Source organism: Meles meles, chromosome 8, assembly GCF_922984935.1.
Source record: "Meles meles chromosome 8, mMelMel3.1 paternal haplotype, whole genome shotgun sequence".
Lineage (NCBI taxonomy): Eukaryota > Metazoa > Chordata > Mammalia > Carnivora > Mustelidae > Meles > Meles meles.
This window is the reverse complement of record NC_060073.1, coordinates 8,132,378-8,148,565: the sequence shown is the minus strand read 5'-3', so window position 1 is coordinate 8,148,565 and position 16,188 is coordinate 8,132,378. Positions and strand designations below refer to the sequence as shown.

The 16,188-nt window shown below is 45.7% G+C and overlaps 1 protein-coding gene across 1 annotated transcript; it reads left to right on the top strand.

Moving 5' to 3' along the window:
• Positions 1 to 7,608: 7,608 nt before the first annotated feature.
• On the top strand, positions 7,609 to 15,827 carry LOC123948546 (putative monooxygenase p33MONOX). The gene is made up of 2 exons (XM_046015762.1): positions 7,609 to 7,616; positions 15,290 to 15,827. Exons 1-2 carry the CDS (start codon positions 7,609 to 7,611, stop codon positions 15,825 to 15,827), a joined length of 546 nt encoding a protein of 181 aa, XP_045871718.1.
• The last annotated feature ends 361 nt before the right edge of the window (positions 15,828 to 16,188 follow it).

Sequence of the window (16,188 nt, the reverse complement as noted above, 5' to 3'; positions counted from 1 at the left end):
TGGCCGCGGCCCCGCCGAGAGGGTGGAGCCGCGGGGGCGGCCGCGCCCCCTCCCGCGGGAGCCGCCCCGGAGCGCCGGGAGTTCGGGCTCCTCCATGGGAGGGGCGGACGGGCGAAGCTCCCCGAGAGCCGGCCGGGGGCGGGGGCCGCAGCTGCAGAGACTCGGGCGGGGAAGAGGGGGCGCGCAGTAGACTCAGGGAAAGCCCGCTGCGCCGGGGCCCGACGCTGCGGGACGGAGGGGGCCCCAGACTGAAAGCCGGGAAGAGAGGGCGTGCGCCGCGGTGACTCAGGCTCCGGCCCCCGGAGGCCTGGGGGTGCCAGACGAGGCCCTTGACGCGCCCCCAAAACCCCCTCCTGGCCCGAGGAGGCGAAGAACGCTGACCCCGGGCGGGGTGTCGAGCACCTCGGGACTCGCGCCACCACGGCTGCGAAGCGCTGGGGCGCACCCTGGCCGCAAGCCCCGGGATGCCTCGGGGCCCCCAGCTCCCAGGAAGCAGAGAGAAGGGATCCCGAGAAGCAGCGGGGGGCGCGGGTCTTTTCGCGAGGACCGGCTGGAGGAGCAGGTGCTCGCTTTGCCTGTGGTTGGTCGCCCACAACAAAGGCGATTCCTAGAGATCCAAATTACAGGGTGCGGAGGCCACGCAGGGTCTTATTATCTCGAGGTGGGTTTTATGCTTTTCCCTGGGGAGGTACCCAGAGATCCGTTAAAGAAGTCATCCTGGACAGACTCGTTCGCCCATCCAGCACCTACTGTGTGCCAACCCGCTTGTAGGCGCTGGGCGGTGAAGGAGACAGACAAGACTGATACTGTTTATGACTTAACAGGCACCAACGGCTTATAAAAAGGAAACAATTCCAGCCCTTCGGGAGCCATGGGAAATATTAAATTACTTAGAATACAGGAAGCCTATCCCCTAAGCGTGCGTGAAGAGCGGCCCAGAGCTAAAATTTCTTAAGTACCTGAAGGCGGCTGTCACCGCTTGCAGATGTTGTCCCCACGATGGCCCGCGAGAGAGATCTCCTTGGGTAAACTGAGTCTCGGCCCTCCAGCTCTGTTCTCTGCACCGCTGGCCTTGCTTTCAGGCTGCAGCTGCGCTGTTTGCAGCCTCTTGGAACTCTGGGGCCCTGACGGTGATGCCAGACAGTGCTATGAGATGGGGGATTCCTTGGGTCATTACGTCCTTCACTTGTGCCGATCCCACGGCCATAAAGGGAAAATGAGATACAGACCTGACCTTCAAATGCTCCTAAGTCTGGGTTTAAAAAAAAAAAAAATCACAAAGGTAACCCATGACCAGGACTGGCCACTTTGCAACACTCTAGCTATGTGTCCTGCCGGTTCTCTATCAGTATAAATAGGGTATTTTTTTTAAGATTTTATTTTTAAGTAGTCCCCACACCCAACGTGGGGCTCGAACTCACAACCCCCACATCAAGAGTCGCTCTACCCATGAGCCAGCCAGGCGCGCTTAAGTAGGATCATTTTATTTGTTACCAAAAGAAAGGTATCAAAGCCACCTGGAGCCATTTTTTTAATGCGTGGTGCTTCTCTCCTTGTCTACATCCAGCTCGGCTCCAGAAATGGCTCCCAGCTCTGTAGTCCTCAAGCATTCTCGCCAACTGATGCTCACAGCCACCCTGTGAAGATAAAGCTTTGTTCTCATCACCGAAAAAATTACCTAACACAGCCAGGGAGGGGGTTGGGATGTTTCATCCGCCCTTCGGAGCAGATCTTCCCTTACCGGGTCTCCTGCAGGATGGGCAAGCGGTAGTAACCAGGACCACACTGTGACTTTTCATGGAACCTATGGACTTTGGGCTCCATGTGTATCTTCCTCTAGTTTAAAAAAAAAAAAATTAATAGATTTTTGTGGGCCCTTCAAACTTCTTTATTTTCTCAGATGTGAGGAAAAATAATGCCTCTTCTTTGAGCCTCGAATGTCACTGTTCTCTTCTGATTTTAAAGTAAATTCAGGGGCGCCTGGGTGGCTCAGTGGGTTAAAGCCTCTGCCTTCGGCTCAGGTCATGATCCCAGGGTCCTGGGATCGAGCCCCGCATCGGGCTCTCTGCTCAGCAGGGAGCCTGCTTTCTCCTCTCTCTCTGCCTGCCTCTCTGCCTACCTGTGATCTCTGTCAAATAAATTAAAAAAAAAAAAAGTAAATTCAAATGTTTCCATGAGCCCCTATAGCTATCGTAGGTTCTAGGGATTATGTCCTCAGTGCCTGATGGTTAGTCAGGCTCGACTGAAGCACAGCGTGGTAATAGCCGAGGGAGGCCACCCAAGCAGAGGAGACTTCTAGGGAAGATACTGAGACAAGTCTTGAAGGGCTGTGACCCGGATGCCGGGGCCAGGGAAGTGCCTGGGGTGGAGGGTTTCCGGTGGGAGAGACAGAAGAGGAAATAGGAATGAGCAGGACCAGGGCCTTGGGTGCCCGGCTGAGAGTCAGCATTTGTCCTGAAGGCATGAGGAGTGCCTGGAGCCAGTGTGCAAGGCGTTCTGGAGGCAGCCTGAGAACCCGAGGGAGGGAGCGAGGAGGGAGAGATGGGGACACTGGCAAGCAGTCCGCAGACTGCAGTGCAAGTAACATGAAGGCAGCAGAGGGGAGGCAGAAGGTTCAAGTGGGGCCACAGTATGTGTGTGCCATCTTCCCAGCACACAAGGGGGCGATCTGGGGGCGAAATGTCACCTGTGCCCCTGGCTGAGTCATACACCCCACTGTCACCCAGGAGGAGAGGATACCTCTTCTCACCAAGGAGCAATACGTAAAGCAAGCATGCACCTGAAAGCTGCTTCCACTCACAGGGGGCATCCTTCCCTAATTCACAAGCCCCAAAGGGGCCCTTTTCACTGATTTTTAACAAAGACCCCCTTCAAGGCTAGCCACTGTCCTAGGTTGAGCCATAGAGAGGGTAGAATCCACAGGACATGGAGCAGGGTTCAGTGTGCTGATCAGAGAAAGACCAGGCTCACTCCCAAGCCTCGGGATCAGGGGGGTCAGGAATATAAAAGACAACATAGATTTGGAGGGTGGAGACACAGTGAAGTCTGGGAAAAGATAAACTGAGGCATATTAAAATTTTAGGAATTTGCACAAAATCGATTCAAGCGGGGCAGCGCCAAACCAGAGTGGTTAGAAGCACTCTGTCAACGGGAGCTGGAGAAAGACTAATAGAGAAGAGTCGGAAGCAAAGTAAGGAAGGTATTGATTGGCTATAGCTTGAACTCCTGGTGGCTGTTGGCAATCGGTTGCTTTTAGGTTGCACTTTAGTGACCTTGAGGTAGTTACAGGCTTAGATCTGGGTTTGCTTACATAGGAGCCAAGGGTGAGAGGCACCTCTGTCTAATGGCCTCCTTGTTGAATTAATTTAACAATTATTTCCATTTGGTCATCCTTGCATGGTAATAGATGGACCACAAATTCAGTACTGGTACTACTCTCAGTCAACGTCAGAATTAAATTGTTCTTACCGTAACGTGAAATTCATGGTTACGACGTCAAATCCATCGAAGAATTGCTTTGGCCATTCGTCTGTTGTGCGTCTTTTTTCTTTTTAATTTGTTTATTTGGGAGAGAGAGACAGCAACAGAGATAGCAAGAGAGCACACTAACATGGAGAAGAGGGAGAAGCAGGCTCCCTGCTGAGCGGGACCATAACCTGAACCAAAGGAAGACACTTAACAGACTGAGCCACCCAGGTGTCCCTGTTGTACGTCTTGTTTCTTGTTTCTCCAACCGTAGGGAGACTATCCAAGGTGCTAATGGCTGCAAACATGCATGGAGATCTCAGAGAGAACTCAGTGCCCCAGACAGATGATAATGCTGACTGTGAATAGGACAACGCCAAGAGGCTGACATCAGCTCTTAGCCAGAGTCCCCATGAGCCAATCCCCAACTAGAACCATCTAAGTCAAAGCATGTAAATGATGAGGTACCAAACGGTTCTAGCCAGGTATCCTGTTTGCTAATCTCTCATATTTGAGTTTCTACACAACTGGAAGTTGACCCAGGGGCAGTAGAAGGTTTTTACTGAGGTACAGACATCTCCTTTTTCAGCCAGCAAGTAACCGAAAGCAATTCTGTTGCCGAAAACCACGTTAGCAAGAGATTCTAGGGACATCTGTTGTCCACCCATGGCCGGAGCAGTAGACTCAGCGATGGTTGCCAAGGTCAAGGACAAGTTTTTAACCACTTATTTGTTTGTACTCGTCTCAAGGGAAGGAAGAAGGGACCGTCCAAATGACACCTATCCAGAGGGGTACATCTGCCGGTAAACTTCTTCTAAGTCATAGTATAAATTCAAAGGAGCAGACCAATGTTGAGTTTCTGAGGTATGATGAAGGGTCAGTGAAACGGTAAATACAGCAACCGCACATTCACACTGCCTTACAACCTCCAGCTGTCAAGACAACGAGTTGGCCAAGCCTAGAGGCCGTTGCCAAACCCTCCACGTTATGAGGAGTAGCTAGGAGAGGTACCTAGGACTCCTTCATAAGTATTAGCATGTATGGTGGACCCATTGGTGTTAGCATCATTCGACCGAGACTCAAATACCGTATTATCACGTACTGAAAGACCACGTGAACATAGGGGCCCAAAAGCAGCCTAAAATTGGTCTGATAAACACGGACTGCTCTGTAATGTCTTTCATATCTATTCCTCCCTACCCCCGCCAACGGATCTCATTTTCCCATCCCAGGGTTAGGTAAAATTGAGGCAAAGAATGAGGGTCTGTGGATTTAGCATTTTAACTTTATAAAAGGGGCCTGTGGGAAATTTAGGCATACAGTGGCATGTGGGATGTCAGTGAAATTACTTGTAGGGTGAACTAAGGGGTTCTCTCCCGTTACAGCCTGATGTTGACATGGCATGATCAACAGAGCAGTTAGCCAAGTTTTCTGCCATAGTATTACTTGTGAAATTCTAATTATAGCACTGCCTTCCCATGCTTTAATAGAGAGAAAAGCAAATAGCAAATAGATAAAAGGGATAAAGATTTCATATTGGAGATGAAGATCTTGATCCAGTATCTTGGGAGAGCCGTCCGCCTCAAGATGTTGACGGCTTCTGGGGAGGAATCTCCCCAGTCTGTTTTAATTTTAGATCTCTGGCTGGAATGCAGTCCCAAGAGTCTGGAGGAGCTCTTTTCAATTGGGAGATGGGGACCCAAGGATCAGGTACCTCAAATTTGGCTGCCACCTGGGTAGTGAGGAGAACCTGGTGTGGCCCCTTCCAATGAGGTTCAAGGGCAATCTTTCTTAAGTGTTGTTTCCAGAAGACCCACTCTTCAGATTCTGACTCATGGAAGGTTTGACCACCTCTAGAAGGATCACAGAAAGCTTCCTTTACCTGGTGGAAATACACTTCGGCATAATGAATTAAAACTTTACAATACTGAGTCATATCAGGATTTATAAGTACGGGAGGCACATGAGTTTCTATCAGCCAAAGACATGGGTCTTCCTATTACTATTTCCTTTATAAAACATTACTTTATGCCTTCCCAAAGGCATTGATCTAATTGCCATCAAAACCAATGGTAGAACGTTGAGCCATGGCCATCCAGTTGACTTTGTTAATTTAGGTAGCTTTGGGAGAAATGGGTTCCCCTGTCACTGGCGATCTCTCCTAGGATACCCCATAAGGAAATATATTTTCTAAAAGTTTCTTAGTCATGATTATGGTGTCAGCCATCCTGCATGGGAAGGTTTCAATCCATCCCAAGAACATACAGCCACAAGAGCATATTGATAACCCATTGCAGGGAACAACTGAAAGAAATCCATTTGTAAGTCTTCACACGCCCCAGTAGGTGGTGGGGATGCTCCATCTACTAACTTAATGGTCTTTCCAGGGTGATGGGTTGGACAAATCAGCCCCAAAACCTAGCTAACCAATTTGGTAGCCAAAATTGGTAAACCAGTTTTGCGACCTCAGAGCAGTTACCCCCCCCCCCCATAGTTTTTGGTAATTTGGATCTTTCATCTGTCCCACAATGAGTTGCAGAATGTAGAGCTTTCAGGGCTGGCATTCAGAAAGAACCCGGCAGCCACCTGGGCCCTCAGTGAGTCATCTAGTTGCACCCTCCTTCATTCAAGTTGCCTACTGGAATAATTTTAGTGCCGGTCGATTTAGCATAGAAGTCCACTAGAGTACTTCTTGATACTCAGCTTCTGTATTCTAGTAGGATCTTCAATGTTAATCGTCGCAAGTTGTTAGGGAATAGAATAGCAGGAAGCGGTTCATTTATTTCTTGGGGCCCATTTTTGATGGGGGTTTCCTTAGAAGTGAGGAACCCTCTCTGTTTCCATAACATGCCCAAGTCATGGGCCGTCCCAAAGGTGTACATGCTCTCAGCATGAATGCTTATTGATTTTACTGTGCGTGGCTGACAAGCCTGGGGACAGGCATGTGGCTTTGCTTCGTCACACAGACTTGAGTTGGGAAAGATTTCCCCTTCCAATAGTTTTAAGATTTTATGTATTTATTTGACAGAGAGAGAGAGAGAGAGAGAGAGAGCTAACACAGACAGGGGGAGCTGTAGAGGAAGAGGGAGAAGCAGACTCCCCTGTTGAACAGGGAGCCCAATGCGAGGCTCGATCCCAGGACCCAGGGATCATGACCTGAGCTGAAGGCAGACGCTTAACCATCTGAACCACCTGGACACCCCCTCCCCTTTCCAATAGTTTATATTGAGTTGTTACAGCATATCATGCTCGATATTTCCCTAGTGAACTCTTAGCGTGGGACCCATGAGCCAAGAATATCACCTCTGGGTTTTCCAGTGTGTCCTATGAGTCAGTGCAAGCCACAACCTCACACCCACCCAGGTATGTTGGTCCGTCCTGTTGTCAGGCAGGGAAAGTAGAGTAGCAGAGCTGGCTGAGCAAGTTGCCAACCGCTTAAGGTGGAGGTCAGAAGATGAGAGGAGAAGGTTCTCATAGGGCATAAGTCTACCTGCTGAGAAACGCTGAGCCTGATCAGAGAGCATGGAGTACTTGGAAGTGTCAGACATGTACTAATACCCGTTCTGCCGGGCTAGCTGTTGTGGCCAGTGCCTTCCAACAGTTTGGGTGGGGTCTGGCTACCGGGTTTAACTGTAAGCTATAGTAAGCAACCTGTCCATGTTTTCCCCCACGCTGCTGTGTTAGAATTCCTAGAGTCTGCTTATCATGCTTCTGGACAAATAAGATAAAAGATTTAGTATAATTTAGGAGCCCTAGGGCGAGATTTTGTTGTAGGGCTAATGTTAGTTGGTTAAAGCCTTGCTCACGATTATCTTCCCAGGGTAAGGGCTCTTGTAGGGACCCTTGTAAGCTCATACAGGGGAGTTGCAATGAGAGAAAACTTTGGAACCCAAGATCCACAATATCCTACAAATCCAAGGAAACTCCTTAATTGTCACTTAGTTGTGAGTCTGGGGAAGTCTGGGATAATCTCTATTCTTTCAGGTGAGAGACAGAGACTGCTTTTGCAACCAAACAGTGTCCTAGGTTGGGGGCCTTGCCTTTGGAGAACTGCAGTTTTTCACTGGAGGCCTATGGACTTTGCAAGCTAAATGCTGTAATAGACAAATCAAATCTATTTCTTAGGCATCCCTCCTAGGGGGGATGTACCAGTAGGTCATCTCCATACGGAATGACTGTAGAGTTGTTAGGGAACTATAAGTTTGCCAAGCCTTGATTTAATAAAACCTGTGAAGGGGCACCTGGGTGGCTCAGTGGGTTAAAGCCTCTGACTTTGGCTTGGGTCATGATCCCAGGGTCCTGGGATCGAACCCCCATCGGGCTTTCTGCTCGGCAGAGAGCCTGCTTCCCTTCCTCTCTCTCTGCCTGTCTCTCTGCCTACTTGTGATCTCTGTCTGTCAAATAAATAAATAAAAATTTAAAAATAAAAAAATAAAACCTGTGAAAAAAATAAGGATGGGCCTTCAGCAATCCAGGTATATTGTTGGTTTTTCCAATTGAAGGTGGATAAATATTGATTCTTCTTGTCATCTGGGCTCCTACAGAAAGGGAAGCTGAGAGCCACCACTGTGAACCATTTTCAGTCTGTAGGTACATTAGACAGCAAGGTGTTGGGAATTTGGAACTCCAGGGAGCCTTGGTATCACAATTTTATTGACTGTACCCAGATCTTGGACAAAACTCCAACCTCATTCATTTGATTTTGTTTTTAAAGATTTTATTTATTTATTTGAGAGAGTGAGCAAGAGCGAGAGCACACGAGCAGGGGCAGAAGGAGAGGGAGAAGCAGGCTTCCCTGCTGAGCAGAGAGCCCGACCTGGGGCTGGATCCCAAGACCCTCAGATCATGACCTGAGCTGAAGGCAGATGCTTAACCGACTGAGCCACCCAGGCGCCCCTATTTGATTTTTTAATGAGTAAAATGGGAGCGTGGCGGGAGTCAGTCCTTGCTTCATTTAGTCTTCTCGAACTGGTGAGCACCCTCAGAGACCTTCTGGTTTTAGTGGATTTTAAGTCAACTTAGGCAGGGATTTGAAATTTTTTTTTTTTTTGAGGAGAGCATTACTTTAATATCAAAACCAGATAAAGATGTTTCCAGAAAAGTGAAGTATACTCCAATATCTATTATGATCTTGGACATGAAGATGTTCAGCAAAATATCATCAAATTGAGTCCTATGGGGATTTGAAATATTTTTATGGGTTCAGCTCTCTTAATTTTGCCTTTGTTGGTTGAAGAAAAAGCCCATAGGCTTTCAGGCACTTCTGAGAGATTGGGGCTCTCATGCTTTCTTTTTTATTATATTTTTTAAATTGTTCTTATTTGTTAAGAATTTAAAAATTTTAAATCATTTATTTATTTATTTAGAGAGAATGAGAGCAGCAGGAGGGGCAGAGAGAGAGAGAGAATCCCAAGCCGACTCCACACTCAGCGGGGAACCCCACATGGGACTCGATCTCCTGACTAGGAGATCAGGACCTCAGCTGAGATCAAGAGCCCAACGCTTAACTGCACCACCTGGGCTCCCCAAAGGTCATTTCTCCTTCTGAGTTAAATTTTACATGACTCCTCAATTTACTTGACAGACAGAGATCAGAATCAGGCAGAGAGGCAGGCAGAGAAAGAGGAACGGAAGCAGGCTCCCTGCCAAGCAGAAAGCCCGACGCCGGGCTCGATCCCAGGACCCCGGGACCATGACCCGAGCCGAAGGCAGAGGCTTTAACCCACTGAGCCACCCAGGCGCCCCATGACTCCTCAATTTAGAAAGCAGATCTCATCCTCACAGTTTGACTGGGGCAGGGCCACACAGGAAGAGAGTATGGGTCCCCGAAAATGGTCCTAGTGTCATCTGGACTGGTTTAGATACAGGTACCCTTGGAGCTTGCTAGAATCCCTCACTACAGGAATACACTCTACTCTGAGGGGTTTGCCCCTTTATGAAAGCAGGGTCTCGCGTGGATACAGTGGCTCTGGACTTCACCGACATTAAACAGGCTCCTCTGTAAATGTTTACCTTAGTGCCCCCTTGCTCATTTAGAGGCATCAGGGGGAGCAATTTACCTGAAGAGCCCTTGTAGCCCATCAATCCTTATGATTACTTTGGTAATCTGATTTTGCAAGACTTCCCCCAGGGGAGAAGCAATCTGGATTCAAAGGTGGAAGTCCATGAAAAGATGGGTTCAGGGGGTGCCTAGATGACTCAGTTGTTAAGCTTCTGCCTTCAGCTCAGGTCATGATCCCAGGGTCCTGGGATTAAGCCCCACATTGAGCTCCCTGCTCAGCCCCCCTGCTTGTGCTCCCTCTCTCGGTGTGTGTCTCTCTCTGTCAAATAAACAAATAAATAAAATTTTAAATTAATATATAATGTATTGTTTGCCCCAGGGGTACAGGTCTGTGAATCATCAGGCTTACACATTTCACAGAACTCACCATAGCACATACCTTCCCCAATGTCCATAACCCAGCCACCCTATCCCTACCCCTCCCCCCACTGCCCAGCAACACTCGATTTGTTTCTTGAGATTAAGAGCCTCTTATGGTTTGTCTCCTTCCCCATCCCATCTTGTTTCATTTTTTCCCTCCCTACGCCCCATGACCCTGCCTCTCAAATTCCTCATATCAAAGAGATCATATTATAATTGTCTTTCTCTGATTGACTTATTTCACTCAGCATAACACCCTCTAGTTCCATCCAGGTCATTGCAAATGGCAAGATTTCATTTCTTTTGATGGCTGCATAATATTCCATTTGTTGTGTAGCTGTAACACATCTTCTTTGTCCATTCATCTGTTGATAGACATCTAGACTCTTTCCATAGTTTGGCAATGTTCATAGTGGACATTGCTGCTATAAACATTCGGGTGCACATGCCCCTTCAGATCCCTACATTTGTATCTTTAGGGTAAATACCCAGTAGTGTGATTTCTGGGTTGTAGGGTAGCTCTATTTTCAACTTTTTGAAGAACCTCCATGCTGTTTCCCAGAGTGGCTGCACCAGCTTGCATTCCCACCAACAGTGTAGGAGGATTCCCCTTTCTCTGCATCCTCACCAATACCTGTTGTGTCCTGACTTGTTAGTTTTAGCCATTCTGACTGTGTGAGGTGGTATCTCATTGTGGTTTTGATTTGTATTTCTCTGATGCCGAGTGATGTTAAGCACTTTTTCATGTGTCTATTGGCCATCTGGATGTCTTCTTTGCAGAATTGTCTGTTCATGTCTTCTGCCCATTTCTTGATTGGATTATTTGTTCTTTGGGTATTGAGTTTGATAAGTTCTTTATAGATTTTGGATTCTAGCCCTTTATCTGATATGTCATTTGAGAATATCTTCTCCCATTCTGTCAGTTGTCTTTTGGTTTTGTTGACTGTTTCCTTTGCTATGCAAAAGCTTTTGATATTAATGAAATTCCAGCAGTTCATTTTCGGCCTTGCTTGCCTTGCCTTTGGCGATGTTTCTAGGAAGAAGTTGCAGTGTCTGAGGTCAAAGAGGTTGCTGCCTGTGTTCTCCTCAAGAATTTTAATGGATTCCTACCTCACATTGAGGTCTTTCATCCATTTTTTTTAAAGATTTTATTTATTTATTTGACAGACAGATCACAAGCAGCCAGAGAGGCAGGCAGAGAGAGAGGAAGGGAAGCAGGCTCCCTGCCGAGCAGAGAGCCTGATGTGGGGCTCAATCCTGGGATCATGACCTGAGCTGAAGGCAGAGGCTTTAACCCACTGAGCCACCCAGGTGCCCCTCTTTCATCCATTTTGAGTCTATTTTTGTGTGTGGTGTAAGGAAGTGGTCCAGCTTTATCCTTCTGCATGTGGCTGTCCAATTTTCCCAACACCATTTGTTGAAGAGGCTGTCTTTTTTCCACTGGACATTCTTTCCTGCTTTGTCGAGGATTAGCTGACCATAGAGTCGTGGGTCCATTTCTGGGATCTCTATTCTGTTCCATTGATCCATGTGTCTGTTTTTGTGCCAGTACCATACTGTCTTGATGATGACAGCTTTGTAATAGAGCTTGAAGTCTGGAATTGTGATGCCACTAACTTTGGCTTTCTTTTTCAACATTTCTCTGGTTATTCGGGGTCTTTTCTGGTTCCATATAAATTTTGGGATTATTTTTTCCATTTCTTTGAAAAAATTGATGGTATTTTGATAAGGATTGCATTAAATGGGTAGATGGCTTTAGGTACCACAGACACTTTCATAATATTTGTTCTTCCAATCCATGAGCATGGAACGTTTTTCCATTTCTTTGTGTCTTTTTCAATTTCTTTCATGAGTACTTTATAGTTTTCTGAGTACAGATTCTTTGACTCTTTGGATAGGTTTATTCCTAGGTATCTTATGGTTTTGGGTGCAGATGTAAATGGAATTGACTCCTTAATTTCTCTTTCTTCTGTCTTGTTGTTGGTGTATAGAAATGCAGCTGATTTTTGTGCATTGATTTTATATCCTGACACTTTACTGAATTCCTATATGAGTTCTAGCAGTTTTGGGGTGGAGTCTTTTGGGTTTTCCACATAAAGTACCATATCATCTGTTAAAAAGTGAGAGTTTGACTTCTTCTTTGCCTATTCAGATGCCATTTATTTCTTTTTGTTGTCTGATTGCTGAGGCTGGGCTTCTAATACTATGTTGAATAGCAGTGGTGATAGTGGACAGTCCTACTGTGTTCCTGACCTTAGGGGAAAAGCTCTCATTTTTTTCTCCATTGAGAATGATATTTGCTGTGGGTTTTTCATAGATGGTTTTGATTATATTGAGGTATGTTCCCTCTATGCCTACACTGTGAAGGGTTTTGCTCAAGAAAGGATGCAGTACTTTGTCAAGTGCTTTTTCAACATCTATTGAGAGTATCATATGGTTCTTGTTCTTTCTTTTATTAATGTATTGTATCACATTGATTGATTTGCGGATGTTGAACCAAACTTGCAGCTCAAGAATAAATCCCACTTGGTCATGGTGAATAATCCTTTTAATGTACTGTTAGATCATATTTGCTAGTATTTTGGTGTGAATTTTTGCATCCATGTTCATCAGGGATATTGGTCTGTAATTCTCCATTTTTTTATCCTTTTTTAAAGATTTTGTTTATTTATTTGAGAGAGAGAGAGACATAGTGAGAGAGAGGGAACACAAGCAAGGGAGGGAGAAGGAGAGGGAGAGGGAGAAGCAGGCTCCCTGCTGAGCAAGGAGCCCGACATGGGGCTTGATCCCAGGACCCCGGGACCATGACCAAAGCCGAAGGCAAGTGCTTAATGACTGAGCCACCCAGGCGCCCCTAGGGTTAGGTTTTATACTTGAGACCTTTCTTGTTTCTTTCATTTTTTAAAAAATTTTTATTTTTTTTTCTTTTCAGTGTTTCAGAATTCATTGTTTATGCACCTCACCCAGTGCTCCATGCAATACGTCCCCTCCATAATACCCAACACCAAGCTCACCCAACCTCCCACTGCCCTCCCCTCCAAAACCCTCAGTTTGTTTCTCAGAGTCAACAGTCTGTCATGGTTTGTCTCCCCCTTCTTGTTTCTTGAGAAAGGCTTATATCGCTATATACTTTCTCTCAGGACCGCCTTTGCTGTCCCAAAGATTTTTAACAGTTGTGTTTTCATTTTCATTTGTTCCATAAATTTTTTCAATTCTTCTTTAATTTCCTGGTTGACCCATTCATTCTTTAGAAGGATGCTCTTTAGTCTCCATGTATTTGGGTTCTTTCCAACTTTCCTCTTGTGGTTGAGTTCTAGCTTCAGATCATTGTGGTCTGAAAATATGCAGGGAATGATCCCAATCTTTTGACCAGGATGTGATCTATTCTGGCGAATGTTCCATGTACACTAGAGAAGAATGTGTATTCTGTTGCTTTGGGATGGAATGTTCTAAATATATCTGTGATGTCCATCTGGTCCAGTGTGTCATTTAAAGCCTTTATTTCCTTCTTGATCTTTTGCTTGGATGATCTGTCCATTTCAGTGAGGGGGGTGTTAAAGTCCCCTACTATTATTGTATTATTGTCTATGTGTTTCTTTGATTTTGCTATTAATTGGTTTATATAACTGGTTGCTCCCATATTAGGGACATAGATATTTAAAATTGTTAGATCTTCTTGTTGGACAGACCCTTTAAGTATGATATAGTGTCCTTCCTCATGTCTTAGTATGGTCTTTGGCTTAAAATCTAATTTATCTGACATAAGCAGTACCACTCCAGCTTTCTTTTGATGTCTGTTAGCATGGTAAATTGTTTTCCACCCCCTCACTCTAAATCTGGAGGTGTCTTTGGGTCTAAAATGAGTTTCTTGTAGACAGCATATTGATGGGTTTTGGTTTTTTATCCATTCTGATACCTGTTTCTTTTGAGGGGTATTTAGCCCATTTTCATTCAGGACAACTATTGAGAGATATGATATGATATGATAATGCCATTGTATTGCCTGTAAAGTGACTGTTACTGTATATTGTCTCTGTTCCTTTCTGGTCTGTTACTTTTAGGTTCTCTCTTTGCTTAGAGGACCCCTTTCAATATTCCCTGTAGGCTGATTTGGTGTTTGCAAATTCTTTTAGTTTTTGTTTGTCCTGGAAGCTTTTTATCTCTCCTTCTATTTTCAAAGACAGCCTAGCTGTATATGGTATTCTTGGCTGCATATTTTTCTCGTTTATTGCTCTGAATATATCATGCCAGTCCTTTCTGGCCTCCTAGGTCTCTGTGGATAAGTCTGCTGCCAATCTAATATTTCTACCGTTGTATGTTACAGACCTCTTGTCCCAAGCTGCTTTCAGGATTTTCTCTTGTGTATTTTGGTCTGTTAGAAGAAACTACCTCCCAAAATTTTAAAGAAAGAGAAAATCATATACATATATATACATATACATATATATGTAAACATGATTGAAGGGATAGAATATGACTATAAATATCAAAATTTTTTAAAGATTTTATTTATTCATTTGACAGAGAGAGATCACAAGTAGGCAGAGAGGCAGGCAGAGAGAATGAGAGGGAAGCAGGCTCCCTGCCGAGCGGAGAGCCCGAGGATGTGGGACTCGATCCCAGGACCCTGAGATCACGACCCGAGCCGAAGGCAGCGGCCCAAACCACTGAGCCACCCAGGCGCCCCTAAAGATCAAAATTTTTAAAGATTCTAAAAAAGAAATTGATAAGAAGGGAGAGCCTGGCTGGCTCAGTGGGTTAAAGCCTCTGCCTTCAGCTCAGGTCATGATCCCAGGGTCCTGGGATCAAGCCCCGCATCGGGCTCTCTGCTCAGCAGGGAGCCTGCTTCCCCATCTCTCTCTCTGCCTGCCTCTCTGCCTACTTGTGATCTCTCTCTGTCAAATAAATAAATAAAATCTTAAAAAAAAAGAAATTTATAAGAATTTTGTTGGAAAAAGAAAAAGGAAAGACTGTGATCAGGCTGGAGACTAGAACAAAGCCATGTGCTAAGTTTAGGGTATATTTTCATCTATTAGAAGAGATTGTATCCCAAAATTTTAAAGAAAAAAAAAACCCTATATGTATACAAATAATAAGGTTAAATACAATGAAAGGATAAAATATGACTATAACAATGAAATTTTCAAAATATTTTTAAAGGGTGGGCGCCTGGGTGGCTCAGTGGGTTAAGCCGCTGCCTTCGGCTCAGGTCATGATCTCAGGGTCCTGAGATCGAGTCCCACGTTGGGCTCTTTGCTCAGCGGGAGCCTGCTTCCTTCTCTCTCTCTCTCCCTGCCTCTCTGTCTATTTGTGATCTCGCTCTGTCAAATAAATAAATAAAATCTTTAAAAAATATATTTTTAAAGGGTATTGATAAGATAAAATAGTTTAAAGTGAAAATAGCCTTACCTCCGAGGAGACCAAGTACCTTCAAGTGACAGAAGCACTCCACAAACTAAAGCTACAGAGTAGAGGGATATTGAGAGAAGAGAAGCAGCCAGCCTCGGCCCACTCCACCCCAAGCAGCACCCCCCACTCTTTCCCTAAGCAGAAGTCCAGAGGCTGGTTTACTTCTGGTCCTTCTGCAGCCTTACCTGGTCCAAATCCTGGCACCATGGATTCTGCGGGTGAGGACAAGGACAAAAACTTGGTGGATAAATGGAACCTTTTTGGACCAAGATCCCTCCAGAAGTCTGATTCAGGAGGTTTTGCCATCCAGACTTACAGAGGAGCCCAGAAGCCTTCTCCAATGGAACTGATCCATGTCCAGGCCACGCAAGTGGCCAAAGATCCAGCAACCTTCAAGCCACCCAAGGTGGACATCCTATTGATGGAAGGGAAGAAACCACTGCCGGGGACCCATAATCCCAAACCCTGTGACTTAAATATGCTCACACCCACTGGCTTCTGGAGCTCTTTGTATTCCAGGGACTCTGGATAGAGGGTATCTTGTACCCAACTCCCCTTTTACCTTGGCTTTGACATAGGAGAGGTTTTTTTGTTTGTTTGTTTTTTAAAGATTTTGTTTATTTATTTGACAGAGAGAGATAACAAGTAGGCAGAGGCGTGGGGGGGTGGGGGGGAGCAGGATCCCTGCTGAGCAGAGAGCCCAATGCGGGACTCGATTCCAGGACCCTGAGATCATGACCTGAGCAGAAGGCAGAGGCTTTAACCCACTGAGCCACCCAGGTGCCCCCCCTTTTTTTTTGCTTTTAAAACCTCTTAAACTGAAGCTAAAGCTGGAGATATACTTGGTTTTTGAGAAATGTTAATGCAAAGCTTGTCCTTGTGTGTGTGAAAGA